General features: G+C 39.8%; 1 protein-coding gene across 4 annotated transcripts in view; it reads right to left on the reverse strand.

Annotated features, from left to right (window-relative positions):
- The window catches only part of ASCC3 (activating signal cointegrator 1 complex subunit 3), a 630293-nt gene that overhangs the window by 134252 nt on the left and 478729 nt on the right, over positions 1-17312 (reverse strand). For all 4 annotated transcript variants that reach the window (XM_075862208.1, XM_075862206.1, XM_075862205.1 and 1 more), the window contains 5 exons: positions 15897-16051; positions 9179-9277; positions 8831-8999; positions 6489-6709; positions 6170-6255 (listed from right to left, as the gene is read on the reverse strand). In XM_075862208.1, coding sequence (XP_075718323.1) covers positions 6170-6255; positions 6489-6709; positions 8831-8999; positions 9179-9277; positions 15897-16051 — 730 coding nt within the window. The remainder of the gene's footprint in view (positions 1-6169; positions 6256-6488; positions 6710-8830; positions 9000-9178; positions 9278-15896; positions 16052-17312) is intronic.

Below are 17312 nucleotides of genomic sequence, written 5' to 3' on the forward strand. Positions count from 1 at the left end.
ATGGCAGTGGAATAAATGGGAGTCAAATAACAGTAAAATGTCATAGATTATTGCAGTCTCCAGGAAGGGATGGAGTACAGCCCCCTCCCCAGAGTCAGGGGAGTGACAGGGGAGCTGAATACAGAGCTTTATCTGTGTGTGTATAGTGATGCTGTGCTGCATTCGCTAGGTTTACAATAAAACGGTCATTAACTTTCCCACCTTCTAAGAAAAATGAGATGAATTTCCCCATCCTGTGCCTGTATATACAGCAAACCTGACAATTAAGCTACAGAAGTCGGGAAACATCAGCCTACTGTGACTGCTCTAGTGGCCAGTGTGAAAACTGGAATATTTCAATAATTTTTCTGATGTCATATTACCTTTAAAACTAGTACACTGCTGAGGATGAACAAAGTAACCTGATCTGAACTTAGGCAGAATGGATCACCAGAAAATGACATTAGTTAAATAAGGTTTCTATGATAAAAGTAATGTTTTTAATATATTTTTTTATATTTTATCTATTAATTTGTGTGACTATCCACATACAAAAAATCTTGAAATATTCTAGTTTTCACACTGGACACTACAGCAGTTACAATAGGCTGACACGTCTTGATTTTTTAAGCTCACTTGATAGCTTTGCAGTATAGATTAGAACAGAATGTGCAGTCACTTCAATATCATTAGAAGGTGGGACAGTTAACCACTGCTGGGGAATAATGTTGATAGCAACACCATACACTACATACACAGATAAGGCTCTGTATGTATCTCCCTGGTCTCTGGGGGAGGGGGCTGTACTCCATAACATTCTGGGGACTGTAATAGTCTGAGATTTTCAAATTAACTCCCATCCATTGCAGCTGCTATAAAGCACACAGACCCTGTTGCACTGTCTATACTCACAATACAGGTAAGAAGGGTCTGTCTTCAATATGGCACTTAAGTCAGGGTTTCATAAATTAAAAATAAACTAGAACATTTAAAAAAAGAACAAACATTATTTATCTTCTATATACAGTACTTACATCTAATTAATCAAACTAAAATTAAATACAGGATACATTCCCTTTAAACACTGTTAAGGAGAACATGTCATGTGCATTAGGCTGCCCTCACTAAGGGCACCATAATGTGGTGACAGACAAGCTCATTCAGCGGTCTGTCACTTATTTGCTAAAGTGACAGTTTTTTCAGAACTTCCGGGCAGTGCCACCAGAGAGGAGTTGTTGAACTCATAAGCTGTCAATTTCTTCACCTGCTCTCTGCTGATTGACACGTCTCTCCCTATTACTGTGCATTGAATGCAATCTGTCAATCAGCGAGGAGTGGACGGAGCTAGCGGCAGCTCATGAATACACTGAAAACAGCGTGTCTAACACTACAATATGCTGCCCAATGTACAGGGTGGGCCATTTATATGGATACACCTAAATAAAATGGGAATGGTTGGTGATATTAACTTCCTGTTTGTGGCACATTAGTATATGGGAGGGGGGAAACTTTTCAAGCTGGGTGTTGACCATGGCGGCCATTTTGTATCCAACTTTAGTTTTTTCAATGGGAAGAGGGTCATGTGACACATCAAACTTATCGAGAATTTCACAAGAAAAACAATGGTATACTTGGTTTTAACGTTACTTTATTGTTTCATGAGTTATTTAAAACTTTCTGACCACTTATAAAATGTGTTCAAAGTGCTGCCCATTGTGTTGGATTGTCAATGCAACCCTCTTCACACACTGAAAGAAACACCGCAGAAGAAATGCTAGCACAGGCTTCCAGTATCCGTAGTTTCAGTTGCTGCACCTCTCGTATCTTCACAGCATAGACAATCAATGAAAACCTCAAGGCCACGGGATATCTGAAATTGCTACATGATGATGTGTTTCCCTCTTTATGCACTAAAGCTGGCACGTTCCCTGAGTTTTTCCAGCAAGATGGTGCACCACCACATTATGGGTGTCAGGTCTGAGCATTCCTAGATGAACAGTTTCCTGGAAAGTGGATTGGTCGTTGTGGGCCAGTTGAATGGCCCCTAGCTTTCCCGATCTGACCCCCTTAGACTTTTATCTTTGGGGTCATCTGAAGGCAATTGTCTATGCTGTGAAGATACGAGATGTGCAGCAACTGAAACTATGGATACTGGAAGCCTGTGCTAGCATTTCTTCTGCGGTGTTGCTATCAGTGTGTGAAGAGTGGGAGAAGAGGGTTGCATTGACAATCCAACACAATGGGCAGCACTTTGAACACATTTTATAAGTGGTCAGAAACTTGTAAATAACTCATGAAAGAATAAAGTAACGTTAAAACCAAGCACACCATTGTTTTTCTTGTGAACTTCTCGATAAGTTTGATGTGTCACATGACCCTCTTCCCATTGAAAAAACTAAAGTTGGATACAAAATGGCCGACTCCAAAATGGCCGCCATGGTCAACACCAAGCTTGAAAAGTTTCCCCCCTCCCATATACTAATGTGCCACAAACAGGAAGTTAATATCACCAACCATTCCCATTTTATTCTGGTGTATCCATATAAATGGCCCACCCTGTACATGACAAGTACTCTTTAAGGCCCCATGCACACGACCGTAAAAAACCTCAATTTTTGCGGACCGCAATTGTGGTCCGCAAAAATTGACCCATTCACTTTCATTGAACGCGGACACCTTTCCGTAGCGCTACGGGTGGGTGTCCGTGCCGTAGAAATTTTGGAACATGTCCGTTCTTTTGCATTTTGCGGGCCGTGCTCCCATACTTTGTATGGGAGCACGGGCCGAAAATGCGGATGGCAGTCGGCCGTGCCCACAATCGCCGCCCATGATTGCGGGAACGGTCATGTGCATGGGGCCTTAGAAGTAATAGAATAACAAATGTAGAGACTTAAAAATAACTGTAAAGCCTCAATTGTTGAGTATGTTGAGTATTTATTAAAGAAACTTTGTCAAACATTGCCCTTCGAGAATTCCAAAACACTTATTTAACCAGGAAATAATGTTCATTAAATATCTAGTTTAATTTCATATCTGTGTCAATATACTTTAGGCTTTTATAATATTTTAATGATAGGCCAACAAGACAGAAGCTATTCTCTACTTGCACCAAATAGGTCAACTTGTATGTGTGTATGTCTGTGCTTATAGGTTCTATTATGTCAGTTTGGACACAGTACTTTCCACTCTTTTAGGTCAATAAATTTTAGACGCAAAGGCAGATATTGAATACTATATCGTGTGACACACATTGATACTTATCTGAACCACATAGGAAATTGGGCATACTGGTCTTTCTACAAAATTGTGAATTAGTTATATACTGGGATGCAATAATAATGGTTTACCAGAGGAACGAAACACTTATGCCATAGCTCTGTGCATAGCCACAGTATACATTCCTGTTCTACATGATATTAATTTGTATTCCAGAGCGTCTATTAGAGAAGCACTAGTAATTATTATATATACACCAAACTAAAGGAAGAACAGCCATGTGTAGAGATGGATGAATACTAATGCTTCCTATAGAATATGTGAGAACCATATGACTAGTCTCACTCTGCTTAAAGGGAACGTGACATGTTGAAAATGCAGTCTGTTTGGGGACAGAATGTTACAGAGCAGGAGGAGATGAGCAGAATGATATAGAGTTTTGTCGAAAAAAATTCAGTAATTTATTCTATGAAATCTCTGTTTTCTCTGGACTTAGGAGTAAAGTGGGCGGCCCTACTCAGTGATTGACAGCTATCTCTGTATGTCTACTCACACAGGGAACACATTCAATCATTGAGGCTGCGTTCACACATGGCGGATACACTGCATAATAGCACGCAGCGCATCCGACCTGTGCACCGCAGAGAATTCGGGGCAAAAAAGAACACCAAACTGTGGTGCAGTTTTTCGCCCGGAATGTCCACTGCGAAAAACTGCAGCACTTACCCGGCAAGCTAGCAGACTGGCCTCCTGGGTTGACGTCTCATCCCAGGTGACCATTGCAGTCTGTGATTGGCTGCAGCGGCGGTCACATGAGATGAAGCGTCATCCCAGGAGAATGAAACACAGATTCCTAGGTAAGTTTATTTTTTCTGAGTTTCGTTTTTTGCGGCGGAACGCTGCGAATCTTCCGCGAAAAACGGAACAACTGCTATTTGATGTGGGATTTACATCCCCATTGAATTCAATGGGAAAATCCTGCAACATATAAGCAGCGTTTACGAAAAGACAATTGACATGCTGCGGAATGAATTTCCACATCACACGTCAATTTCTGAGCGGTATTTCCGCAGTGTGTGGATGACATTTCTTCAATCTCATCCACTTTGCTGCTACTGTATTTGCTGTGGATTTTTCCGCAACGAATCCTGTTGCGGAAAATCCGCAGTATTTACGCAACGTGTGAACTGGCCCTGAGAGCGATGGTCCACTGGAGATTTAAATTAATAAAATACTGAATCTTTTCCTAAAAAACAATATCAATCTGTTCAGCTCCTTTTATTTTTAAAATTAACTTCTAGATGACCACAAATTCAGTCCAGCTGTTGATGACCCATGCAGTTAGAATGTAAATATACATGGTTCTTTTTAATGGCAGATCGCACTGCATAAGCCTGATCCTCCTGAAGTAACAGGGAGCTGAAACGATCAGCTCCCGGTCACAAAAAATACTAAAGTCAGCGATGTGTTTAGCAGATGGACTTGAATGCAGCAAGCTTCATTCAGACCCTTGCCATGGAAACCTGTAATGTTCCAATGACATCACGGGCCTCTAACTCTCACATGGGGAAAAGGAACATACTGGGAGGACATGATCTGTGTCCTCCCTGCATTCTTCTGTATGCAGATCACTGCCAATAGTGATCTAATGGCTAGCATGCAATATATCACTGCTGGCAATATGCAGACAGAGAAATGTTGGCATTACACATATCATGTTATCCTAGCTTCCTCCAACCCTAGGTAAAAATAAATAAATAACAGATAAAAAGACCTGCAAAATAGAGAAAACATTCAAACCCCTCCCCCAACCCACCCGCACGGCCAGGTACCATTCTCTGTGACGCTGACGCATTTTACATATAATAATGAATCCATGACACAGAATATACGGTGGTCCCTCAAGTTACAATATTAATTAGTTCCGGGGCGACGATTGTGAGTTGAAAAAATTGTAAATGAGACCATAAGGCTATGGAAAAAAAGTAATTGATTCCAAAGCCCCCAAAATGTCAACCACAGATAAGAAAAAAAAAAGATAATTTAGCAGATAAGACAGATAAAGCAAGCTCTCACATCTAAAAGTCAGAAATACTGTAGCTGCTGGAAGGTGTAAATCACTTTCTACACTGAGGACAGGCACCTGTACAGTACACAGTGTACCAGAAATATAACATGGAGTCGCCTTCATCCGGTGTCAAAAGGAGCAACTCATCCTGGCGCAGGTAAAGAACAGTATAGGGCATGTAGTACTGTACTGGGGAGGGGCGCTACCAGACTGCCAATCGGTGGCATTGTATGTTGAATGTGGTTTCAAGTTACAATGGCCCATGAAAGACCGTTCGAACCACTGTATGTTAAATACAAATCAGACAAGATGTTCACTTGTTTTGGGTCTACATCTACTCTTATGTCTACAATAAAAAAATCTGTACATGTGGTAGAAAAAGTGGAGCGGGAGCCTTATTAATATAGTGCTCATACATTGATAAATCTGCCCTGCAGTTTTATCATGCACTTGTGTATACAGTATAAAAGCAGAGAATACATTAAAGAAGCACTCCCAGCAAAAATGTTTTGGGCCCCTCCTGTTTGTAAGTGACGTGGCATTATTGATACTGTGGCTAGAAAACGCACCTACAGTATGGCTTTATCTTGTAGTTTCAGCCTCCATTTTGTTGAATCCATTCCTATGAGAGCCCCAATGTGATTCCCATAGGAATAAATAGGGAGACTGACTTCCTGTCCACACAACAGTTAGTCAGAGCGGGGGGTCATATGACTGAACAGACTGGAACAGAGGACGAAACTATAAGATAAAGCCATAGGTGAGTATTCGAACCACAGTATCGTTAATGCCACCTCCCTTAGAAATGGGGGGGCCCAAAAAACATTTTTGCTGGAGTACTTCTTTAAAGGATTTAATACTTCAATTACTCTTGATAAAAATCAAAATGAATAAACAGAAGCTTACTTTTTGCCAAGTTTTTCTTCAATCTTTACTTTCCAGTCCTCCATTCTTTCGCGGACTAGAGCCTTCAGTGGTGCTATATAGACTGCCTAGAAATGCAAGATAAATGGAAAATGCTTAGACTGCTTGATATGTTGTGTTCAGCATTAGGATGTACGGGTACTCCAGAGAATAGATTAGATGTCCTAGGAATACACACCTACAATATCATATACCATAAAATCCACTAGGATTCATTAAACCTTGATACTTTTTAACCTCGTAAGTAAAATAAAACAGAGCGTATCATTCTATATATGAACAAACTCAAGTTCTCTCTGACCTTGGATGTTGGATACTTGTTGAAGACTCTGAAGATGGCCAACTCTGCAGCTACCGTTTTTCCAGAGCCGGTTGGAGCCCCGAGGAGAACGTTTGTGTCCGTGTGATAGAGAGTATGAAAGATCTGAGTCTGAATTGGGTTGAAATGTGTAAACTTGAAAAGGGCTTCATATTCTCTATATCCTAAGGCTGCGACTGGCAAAGGCTGCAAATCCAGCAATTCTGAAATAGAATCAGCAGTCATAAGAGATCATTTTCCTTTTAATAAAGTGTAACAAATGCGTAATAGTCATAAAAATAAAGGAAACAAACGAGTAGCAACAAAGTTCAGGTAAGTAAGATCAAGCTAGAATGTTAACCCCTTAAAAGGGGTATTCCCAATTTTAAGTTCAAATGTTAATCAATAATACCTAATAATAAATACTATAAATCACCTCCATTTTCTATATTGCAGCATTCTTCATAAAATTATTCCCCAAGTCTTGCCACAGTTTGTAAGTAGTTGCCATTAGATACGTCCTGTAGTAGTTCGATTTCTACAGGACGAGCATGTGCAACTGAGTTCTGGCACGTCAGCGCATACAATATTGCGCTTGCACAATACAGGGTGGGCATGTGCATTAGACACATCTCCAACGCTTCTTTCAGCATGCACAGAAGTGGCTACGTCCATGTAGCGCTGCTCAGCAAATCTAAGGGTCAGTTCACACAGTTGTTGGTGCTGATTTTGATGCGGAAACCGCGTCAGAATCAGGGCCAAAAATGGCCGAAATCAGCCCCCCATTTATTTCAATGGGAGGTAGAGGCGTTTGTTTTCCTGTGCGGCTTTTGGCCACTCGCAGGAAAAAAAACGTATGCTCTTCCTTTGAGTGGTTTCCGCCTCTGACCTTCGATTGAAATCAATGAGAGGCAGAAAAAAGCAGCCGCACTCGTTTCTAAGCGTTTTTTGTGGAATACAAAAATAAATTTTGCCGCTGTTTTTTGCATATTTTCATATGTGGTCAAATTAATGTGGTTAATTTTTTATTTTTTTTACACGTCTAATAAATAAAACCCCTTTTTGGGTTTTATTTTTACTGTTCGGTACGGTTTATTATTTTTAAATAAACTTTATTTAACGGTTTTATTTTGTTTTAATCCCTCTCGCACAGCCTAATAGGCATATAGCCATGGAAGGCCTGGGGGCCTTTGTTAGGCCCCCAGTTGACATGGTAATCCGTTGGCGGCTGGTGATCGCGTTTGTAGTTCGCCAATGGGTGTCAAAACGTTTAAATGCCACGGTCGCTATTGACCGCGGCATTTAAGGGGTTAGACGGCCGTGGTTGGAGGTTTCTGTCAATCACAGCAGGGCTCCGCGGTGATCATGCAGGCACAGCTTCTGTGCCCGCACGATCACCATCATGTACATGAAGGTCACAATGCGGGAAGGTGAGATCAATCCCATAACGGCCATGTACATGAAAATGCGGGAAGGGATTAATAAACTTTATTTAATTCTTTTTTTAGTGCCACTTGGGGACTTTACAATGCGATCTGCTGATTGCTTATATATTTCTTTTGTATCCCGGCCCATTGCAGCGGGATGTCGGCTGCATACTCGCACAGTTTGAATGTACAGTTACGTCCATCTGCAGAAAGGGGTTAAAAAAGGCATTTTATATGAAGCTATAGCATCACAGTTTTTTTTTTCTTTACACTAGCTTTCATAAATGCCTTCTAGTATATCCCCATGGGTAAAACTATTTTTGATAGACTTAAAATAGTCTGTCAAGAATGATTTTAGAGCGAATCTGTCACCACAAAACCCCTGTCATGTCCTGACCCCAAAACCGCTCCCACTGCCATGTACATGTCAGTCCATATGTCGATACCATATATTGATGCACAATACCCCTGCATTTACATTATAAAGTTTTCCAGCGCTATATGTAAATAATCCGAGATGTGTGTACTGGGACCAGGAAGATCCTGTCATATTTATGAGTTTGCCATGCAACTGAACCTGAAGCCTGTTGATTGACGCAATATTTTATATAGCACATCCAGGAGTTGGGAAGAAACTGGCATGTCAATCAACAGGCTGGCGGTGGGATTGCATAAGAAGCTCATGAATAATTCAAGCTCTTCCAGGTGCCAGTGGACACATCTACAATCATTTACATGCAGTCCTAAAAGAACCAAAGACAATGCTTAAATTGTACGTGATTTGAAAGCCAACTAGGGCTCATAAAGAACAAGAGGTCCGATCAAAACGTTTATATAGTCAGACAAATAATCTAAAGCAAATAATCAGAATGTTCTTTAAAATGCACGCATAAACAAATAAGTCCAATCATTTCCTACCTGTGTGTGGAGGATGCCTTTCTGGCAAAATGAGATGTTGGAAATTTATTATGCAGACAGCTTCAGCTCCCAGCCATCGATCAGAAACGGCTCTGATATAGTATTGGGAAGGTAGGGGTTCAAAGATGGGTATTGTGAATACTAGAGATTGTTGTTCATTCAGGACAACCTGTTAAAAGGAGATTGATCTTGAAAATGATATTTTGCATAGATATTAAATACAAGTAAGATGTTATTATTGCAACACATGAAAGGCAATAAAAACCTACATTCCAGAAATATTTTATTTCAAGTGAGAAGTCGAAGTCAACAAGTCGCTATGTTATATGGAAAAGTTTAGCATTATACCTGTTTCTTTTGAAGTAGAAAGTATTCTGAGTGATAAATGTGGTCATTAGTGGGATCTTCCACCCAAATCCACCACGGTTCTCCAACAGTTCCATGCACCTAAAGGACAAAATATACTATTTAAAGGTTAAGAAAAAAAGCTCACCAAAATTGACTGTTCACATTGCAACCATTTACTTTTTTCCCCCACACCATGGGCTCGTTCGAAGCCCCCGTCTCACTAACAATGTTTTTTTCAAAACTGTGCTTCACGAGATTTCTGAGCGTATAGGAAGCCCTGGGTTCCTTTCTTGGTCCCAATGGCTGACTGCACAGGGCTTTCCCAGTCCCCATCACATCACCATGAAACCCATTCATTAAACAGCTCAAGGGTAGCACGGGACACGCGGCGCTGTAGATTAAACCCCCTTAATGTCTGCCGTAAAAAAAACAAACGTATTGACGGTCATTAAGGTGTTAAAGAAACTGGTGTGCCCAGAAGAACCCTAAGAGACAACATACAAGCGCTATGTTTGTGGTACCCTAGTTGGGAACGGAAGACCACAGAATTAAAGGAGCGCTGTAGCCTAACTACGAATGAGATAATTTCTCTTTTAAATAAATTTTTTATCGATTGCTTTTTTCAGTATACTATTTGAACAGAATTCTAATTACTAAACCCAGTATTTCCGGAGTAATGTTAGATTTCATAGAACATGTAATAAAAGCATACTCTTCTCCCAACAATTTGCTGTAGATTGGATTATTATTCCTGAAAATGCACTAACATGGCGAGATGCATCATACATTCGTCAAATTATGGTGTATAATATTTACCACTTAACATCTGTAGACTTTGACATCTCAGATCTAGCATGGAAAACTGCCACATCTAGCTTAAATGAAATATCTAATGTTACTTAGAAACACAATGATTATCTTGTTTCCCTAAAACTAGATGGGATAAATAAATGTACAAGCAGGTTCAGTCGAGAAAAATATTAGATTAATTGTAAGCTTGATGTTATCCAACAACAATTCATTTCCCTCATTTCTTGTGTGGCCTGAGTGATGCACTTGTATTATCAGATAAATGAAGATTACTTCATAAAACTTAAATCAACATTTATAGTATTTGTCACTCAACAGTGACACCAAGGTAACTAATGTACCATGCCGGCATAAATCTCCAAATGGAATATGGAAAATAGATTCAAATAAATTCAGCACTAGCTTTGGGACTTAACCGATAGCTTATCACGGTAACTTTTTAAAATTAACTTTCAAAGAAAAGCGAATTTGTCTGAATGGTCGTAGAGATGTAAAAACCAGGCAGACAGGATAATGAAGACATAATACATAAAGGCTGCATTGGAGATAAAGAGCTACAGGGTGTTGACCTTGTGAACTGTTTGGGTCACCACATACTGGGTGACCGAGTGCCTCTCATCGTGTTCAGTCTATGTTTTACAAAAGATTGGAAAGTCAGTGAGCTGACCTAAAGGTTAAATCCAACAGCAGGCATTAATGAGCTTTGTACTACTGCTGAACATGACAAAACGGGAACCTCCTCATCACTTGGGCAGACATTATCTTCCCTTTGTTTCCTTTTTCAGCCTTGTTATTTTTCTATCATCTTCCAATAATGAATTTAACATCTGTGTAGCCGAATTTCATAATGAATTTAAAGCTATGAAACGGTTATAAGCATCACGACTACTCATTTAAGACTAGTAAAAGTCTGAGCCTTCAAGTCCGAGTAATTGTTAACAAAGATATTTCTTTATCTATATTCCACTAGGTACCATCAGTGCTATAAAGGGGGAAAAAAATGACAATAATATTATTTTTTTATATTATAGTATATATATATATATATATATATATATATATATATATATATATGTGTGTGTACATATTACATGTAAAATGTGTTTATATATATATATATATATATGTATATATACATACATACATCCACACACATCCACAAAACATAGGCTCTTAGCCTGAGCCTAGGAGGAGTTGGACCCACCGCTGGGGCGGTGCTGCTTTCATCTTTTTATATATATACACTACCGTTCAAAAGTTTTGGGTCACTTAGAAATTTCCTTATTTTTGCAAGAAAAGCACAGTTTTTTTCAATGAAGATAACATTAAATTAATCAGAAATACACTCTATACATTGTTAATGTGCTAAATGACTATTCTAGCTGCAAACGTCTGGTTTTTAATGCAATATCTACATAGGTGTATAGAGGCCCATTTCCAGCAACCATCACTCCAGTGTTCTAATGGTACATTGTGTTTGCTAACTGTGTTAGAAAGCTCAGGGTATGTGCACACGCTAGCTGTCATTTACGTGTGAAAAGACAGACTGTTTTCAGAAGAAAACAGCTGCGTCGTTTCAGCCGTAAATGCTCCTCCTCGTAATATATGAGGCGTCTGTGACGCTCGTATATCTTGAGCTGCTCTTCATTGAGTTCAATGAAGAATGGCTCAAATTACGTTGCAAAGAAGTGCCCTGCACTTCTTTGCCGAGGCAGTCAATTTACACGTCGTCGTTTGACAGCTGTCAAACGACGACGCGTAAATTACAGGTCGTCTGCACAGTACGTTGGCAAACCCATTCAAATGAATGGGCAGATGTTTGCCGACGTATTGTAGCCCTATTTTCAGACGTAAAACGAGGCATAGGTCGTGTGAACCCAGCCTAATGGATGATTAGAAAACACTTGAAAACCCTTGTGCAATTATGTTAGCACCGCTGTAAACAGTTTTGCTGTTTAGAGGAGCTATAAAACTGACCTTCCTTTGAGCTAGTTGAGAATCTGGAGCATTACATTTGTGAGTTCGATTAAACTCTCCTGATGGCTAGAAAAAGAGAGCTTTCATGTGAAACTCGACAGTCTATTCTTGTTCTTAGAAATGAAGGCTATTCCATGCGAAAAATTGCCAAGAAACTGAAGATTTCCTACAACGGTGTGTACTACTCCCTTCAGAGGACAGCATAAACAGGCTCTAACCAGAGTAGAAAGAGAAGTGGGAGGCCCCGCTGCACAACTGAGCAACACGACAAGTACATTAGAGTCTCTAGTTTGAGAAATAGACGCCTCACAGGTCCTCAACTGGCAGCTTCATTAAATAGTACCCGCAAAACGCCAGTGTCAACATCTACAGTGAAGAGGCGACTCCGGGATGCTGGCCTTCAGGGCAGAGTGGCAAAGTGGCAAAGAAAAAGCCATATCTGAGACTGGCTAATAACAGGAAAAGATTAATATGGGCAAAAGCACACAGACATTGGACAGTGCAAGATTGGGAAAAAGTGTTATGGACAGACGAATCGAAGTTTGAGGTGTTTGGATCACACAGAAGAACATTTGTGAGACGCAGAACAACTGAAAAGATGCTGGAAGAGTGCCTGACGCCATCTGTCAAGCATGGTGGGGGTAATGTGATGGTCTGGGGTTGCTTTGGTGCTGGTAAAGTGGGAGATTTGTACAAGGTAAAAGGGATTTTGAATAAGGAAGGCTATCACTCCATTTTGCAACGCCATGCCATACCCTGTGGACAGCGCTTGATTGGAGCCAATTTCATCCTACAACAGGACAATGACCCAAAGCACACCTCCAAATTATGCAAGAACTATTTAGGGAAGAAGCAGGCAGCTGATATTCTATCTGTAATGGAGTGGCCAGCGCAGTCACCAGATCTCAACCCCATAGAGCTGTTGTGGGAGCAGCTTGACCGTATGGTACGCAAGAAGTGCCCATCAAGCCAATCCAACTTGTGGGAGGGCCTTCTGGAAGCATCGGGTGAAATTTCTCCCGATTACCTCAGCAAATTAACAGCTAGAATGCCAAAGGTCTGCAATGCTGTAATTGCTGCAAATGGAGCATTCTTTGACGAAAGCAAAGTTTGAAGGAGAAAATTATTATTTCAAATAAAAATCATTATTTCTAACCTTCTCAATGTCTTGACTATATTTTCTAGTCATTTTGCAACTCATTTGATAAATAGAAGTGTGAGTTTTCATGGAAAACACAAAATTGTCTGGGTGACTCCAAACTTTTGAACGGTAGTGTGTATATACACATATACACACAAAACATTTTTTTAAATAATATATATATTTTTTGCCGCGAGGCTTCCGTCAGACCTTTCCTTCAGGGGAACCCAAGAACAGAAACCAAACGGAAACCATAGCTTTCTGTTTGCATTACCATTCATTTCAATGGTAAGGCTTCCGTTGCTAATGGTTTCTGTAAGTCTCCGTTCCGTAAGGTTTCCGCTTTTTTTAGCGGAATCAATAGCATAGTTGACTACGCTATTGATTCTGCCCCAAAAAATCGGAATCCAGATGTGAATTAAGCTTTAGCTTTCCATTCTACCAATGAAAAACTGAAATACAGAATCGATAAATGAAAATAAAAGATGAAAATATTCTTCTAAAAAAAGATTTACTTATGTTTAAATATTACATATCAACTAATATCTATTTATATTACAATATGTTAGTTCTTTTACACATTTCTTGAGAATATAATTTTTCTTCTTAAATAAAATGTAAAAGAATTTAGGCATTTGGGGGGAAAATAGGGAAAAACCTAGATAAATATGGCAGATATTTCACATACTATATTTTCCCCATTTAAGTTATTTTATTTGTCGTAGGAAGATTGATACATGGCCCTACTTCTCATATTTGTACTATAGTACAAAATAAAAACCTCTCAATTTTCATCCAACGTTAATGATTATTCAAGACCTTTCAGGGTCAGCAGCGAGAGCAAGATTTAAAATCCTTTGAGCGAGAGGGAATGACTTGGATGAGCCTGCGAGTCCTGTTTCCACTGTCCACAAAAAGTGATTGACCGCATTACCTGTACGAGTTTGTACATAGGAAGATCTGTCAATCACCCTGTTTGGGCGAGGAAGCAGGATGCAGATCTTTTTCTATAAGGGTATGTGCACACACACTAATTACGTCCGTAATTGACGGACGTATTTCGGCCGCAAGTACCGGACCGAACACAGTGCAGGGAGCCGGGCTCCTAGCATCATACTTATGTACGATATTAGGAGTCCCTGCCTCGCTGCAGGACAACTGTCCCGTACTGTAAGCATATTTTCAGTACGGGACAGTAGTTCCACGGAGAGGCAGGGACTCCTAGCGTCGTACATAACTACGATGCTAGGAGCCCGGCTCCCTGCACTGTGTTCGGTCCGGTACTTGCGGCCGAAATTCGTCCGTCAATTACGGACGTAATTAGTGTGTGTGCACATACCCTAAGGGCTCATTCAGATATGGCGGAAATTCTCCGCTGTGAATTTTACCGCAGATTCAAAACAATTGTGCAACAAATCTGCTGCAAAATTTAGATATTTGAGGGTCCATCCAGACGTGGCGGATTTCCAAGTGTGGACTTGCCGCAGGTGTCAGCCTTTGATTTGCAAAGGCTGATATCCATACTAAAAATCCGCTGCTTCTCCGCAACAGACTGAGATTGCTGCGGAATGTAAATTCGGGCTGCAAGCTATTTTCCGCACTGTTGTTTTCTGTAATGTCTGAACTAAGTTAACTAAAATGATATAGAAACCAAAGAAGAAAAAGACTGCTGTTTATTTTCACTGCGGCCTGTCCGCTACGGAACTCCCCAGCAAATCTGCCACTTCTGAACGTGCACTATGTCCTGCCAGCTTTTACTATGAATCATAGCATAGAAAACTATATATTTCTGAGCTCAGTGCCTCCCCCTCTATCCTCAGATTGGGTAGAATAGCGGACTTGACAGAATCGCTTTAAGCATACATAAAGATCATTACACAGAAACGAACTGTAAACTAATTACAATGTATTCTGCGCCCTGTGTGGCATGGAGTTCTGAAAATATTATTTATTTCCTATTGTTTAAATAGTGCCAACATTTTTCACTGTATTGTACGCAATTTTAATTCACTCACAAAATCCCTGTCCTGAATTAGGTGCAAAATCTAATTTCTCTCACTTAGCTAATGTCACACACACTAGGGTCATTTGCGTAGAATGTCATTTAACCGATCAGTATGTATGTGCGTGTGGGAGGAAACCGAAATACACGGAGGAAACCCATAAGCTCCATCTTTGTACATACAAATTCTTGGTTGGATTTTGGGATCCTAGTGCTGCATTACTGTATGCTTTACTACAGAGTGGAGTCAAATACATATCAATTTGTGTTGTTAAAATTGTAAATTATATATAAATTTTCTAAAATTAGAAGATATTCTCAGTTGTAAAGCCTCCTTCAAATATGTCTTATGTTTCCCTCCAGCGTGGAACAGAAACGCCAGAAGGAAACTGATGCTTCCTTTTCTACTGGAGCAGTTATGGCATCCGTTGCGATGCTTGACGTTTCCCTGCATCGGACAGAAAAATGCTGCATGCAGCGTTCTTTTTTTGTCTATGTCAGGCTATGGATGCAAAAATGATACAAAACATACATCAGGTGTGTCTTTCTCCGGCATAAAACAGCTATCCGGATACAAATGATATATGTGAACCAAGCCCTACTGTCTATTGGAAATAGGAAAACATTTTCTACAAGAAGGATAAAGCACATATAACCAGATAAAGGAACATTTTAGTCAAGTGCTCTGATTAAAGAGTGCAAAACCTGAATATAGCAACACAAGATAATGTAATAATCATTGGCTGTACCCAGGTACAGAGTTAGCCTTTTAGAAGTGACAGTAATACCTGATCATGCCACTTAAAGTCTGGATTGATAGTCAATCGAACCCTAAGAACTGTGCGGGTAATTGGCTGGATAGTCGCTTCCATTGTAATGGATGGAATTTGATGGACGCACTGTTTCACCTTTAGCCCAATGTTCACATGATGCAACATGTGACCTAAAAAAAAGGGACATTAGGTTAAAAATGTTTGCATATACAGGAACACTAATGCAATCAGACTTGTAAATCAGCTTTTAGACGAGCATATTACAACTTGCATGCCTTGCATTGTGGTGTATAAATGACTGACTTTTTTGACCTGGCATGTTCTAATGTTTTGTAATACTTAACTGGAATTAGTAAAGTGCGGTTTTAGTATTAGCAACTCTGAATAATAAGTGTTAACCCAATCAATGATTTCCACACATCAAAGTTAAAAATAGCTACCAAATATTAGATAAATTAGAATTTTAAAGTGCATGCGCATTAATAATATTACATTCACACACCATCTCTAATTGATCAAAACAAATGAGGTAAATCTAATATATGTAAAAGCTATGTCTTTATTTATAATCTAAGTTTCACCATATATGAAAAATATGAATTGGATATTTAAAGAAAAACTAACAGGGAGACATCACTCATCCTGCCAGGCCTGATCTAGTTCCACTTCTAAAACCATTACATAAAGAAAATATATGTTTTCTTTTGTTCCTGGCTGCAGCTCTGGGAGCGATCGGCCATGTTCCCTAAAGAAATCCAGAGGGCGGAAGTGATTGTTACACATCATTAACACGCGCCACCAGTACTTCTGCAGACAAGGTCCTGTTGCCTCTGGTGCAAGACAGTGGAACAAATTTTCATATGAAAAAACATACTTTCTCTTTGTTGGTAATGGTGGAGGGTGGGCACCATAGATCACTATTTTTTCATAGGACAACTTTGACTCACTTCTCTCCCCCAGAAGATCCCATATATAGTGAATTGCAAAACTGTAGTAGGGAATCATCCAGTTCTCCCTGCTTGACCCCACAGCAGGACATGCTAATCAGTAATGGCAATAGGAAGTAATATTTTGCAAAAGTTTCTCTTTAAATGTATGCTCAATTTTCACACATGGTATGCTAATCTAATAGTATACCTGATATATATCAACTTTGTAATTTCCTTACTGTTAAAATGTAGTTGTTTTATTAATGCAAATTCTTCGTAAAGTTACTGCCACTAGGTGTTGTCAAGCAAAATTCGTCCCTAGTTACAGAGTAGAGAATGACTACAGGAAGTGGGAGTGTGTCTATTTACAGCTTGCCCATAGAAGACAATGGAGAGTTAGAGGGGAACTGGAGGAGAAAGCAGGAAGAGAGGAAAAAAAACAGATACGCTGCCCATTCAAGTCTATGGAGAAGGGAGGGGAACAGAGTGAGAGAAACAGACA

The sequence above is a fragment of the Rhinoderma darwinii genome, chromosome 4 (genome assembly GCF_050947455.1).
Source record: "Rhinoderma darwinii isolate aRhiDar2 chromosome 4, aRhiDar2.hap1, whole genome shotgun sequence".
Taxonomy (NCBI): Eukaryota; Metazoa; Chordata; class Amphibia; order Anura; family Rhinodermatidae; genus Rhinoderma; species Rhinoderma darwinii.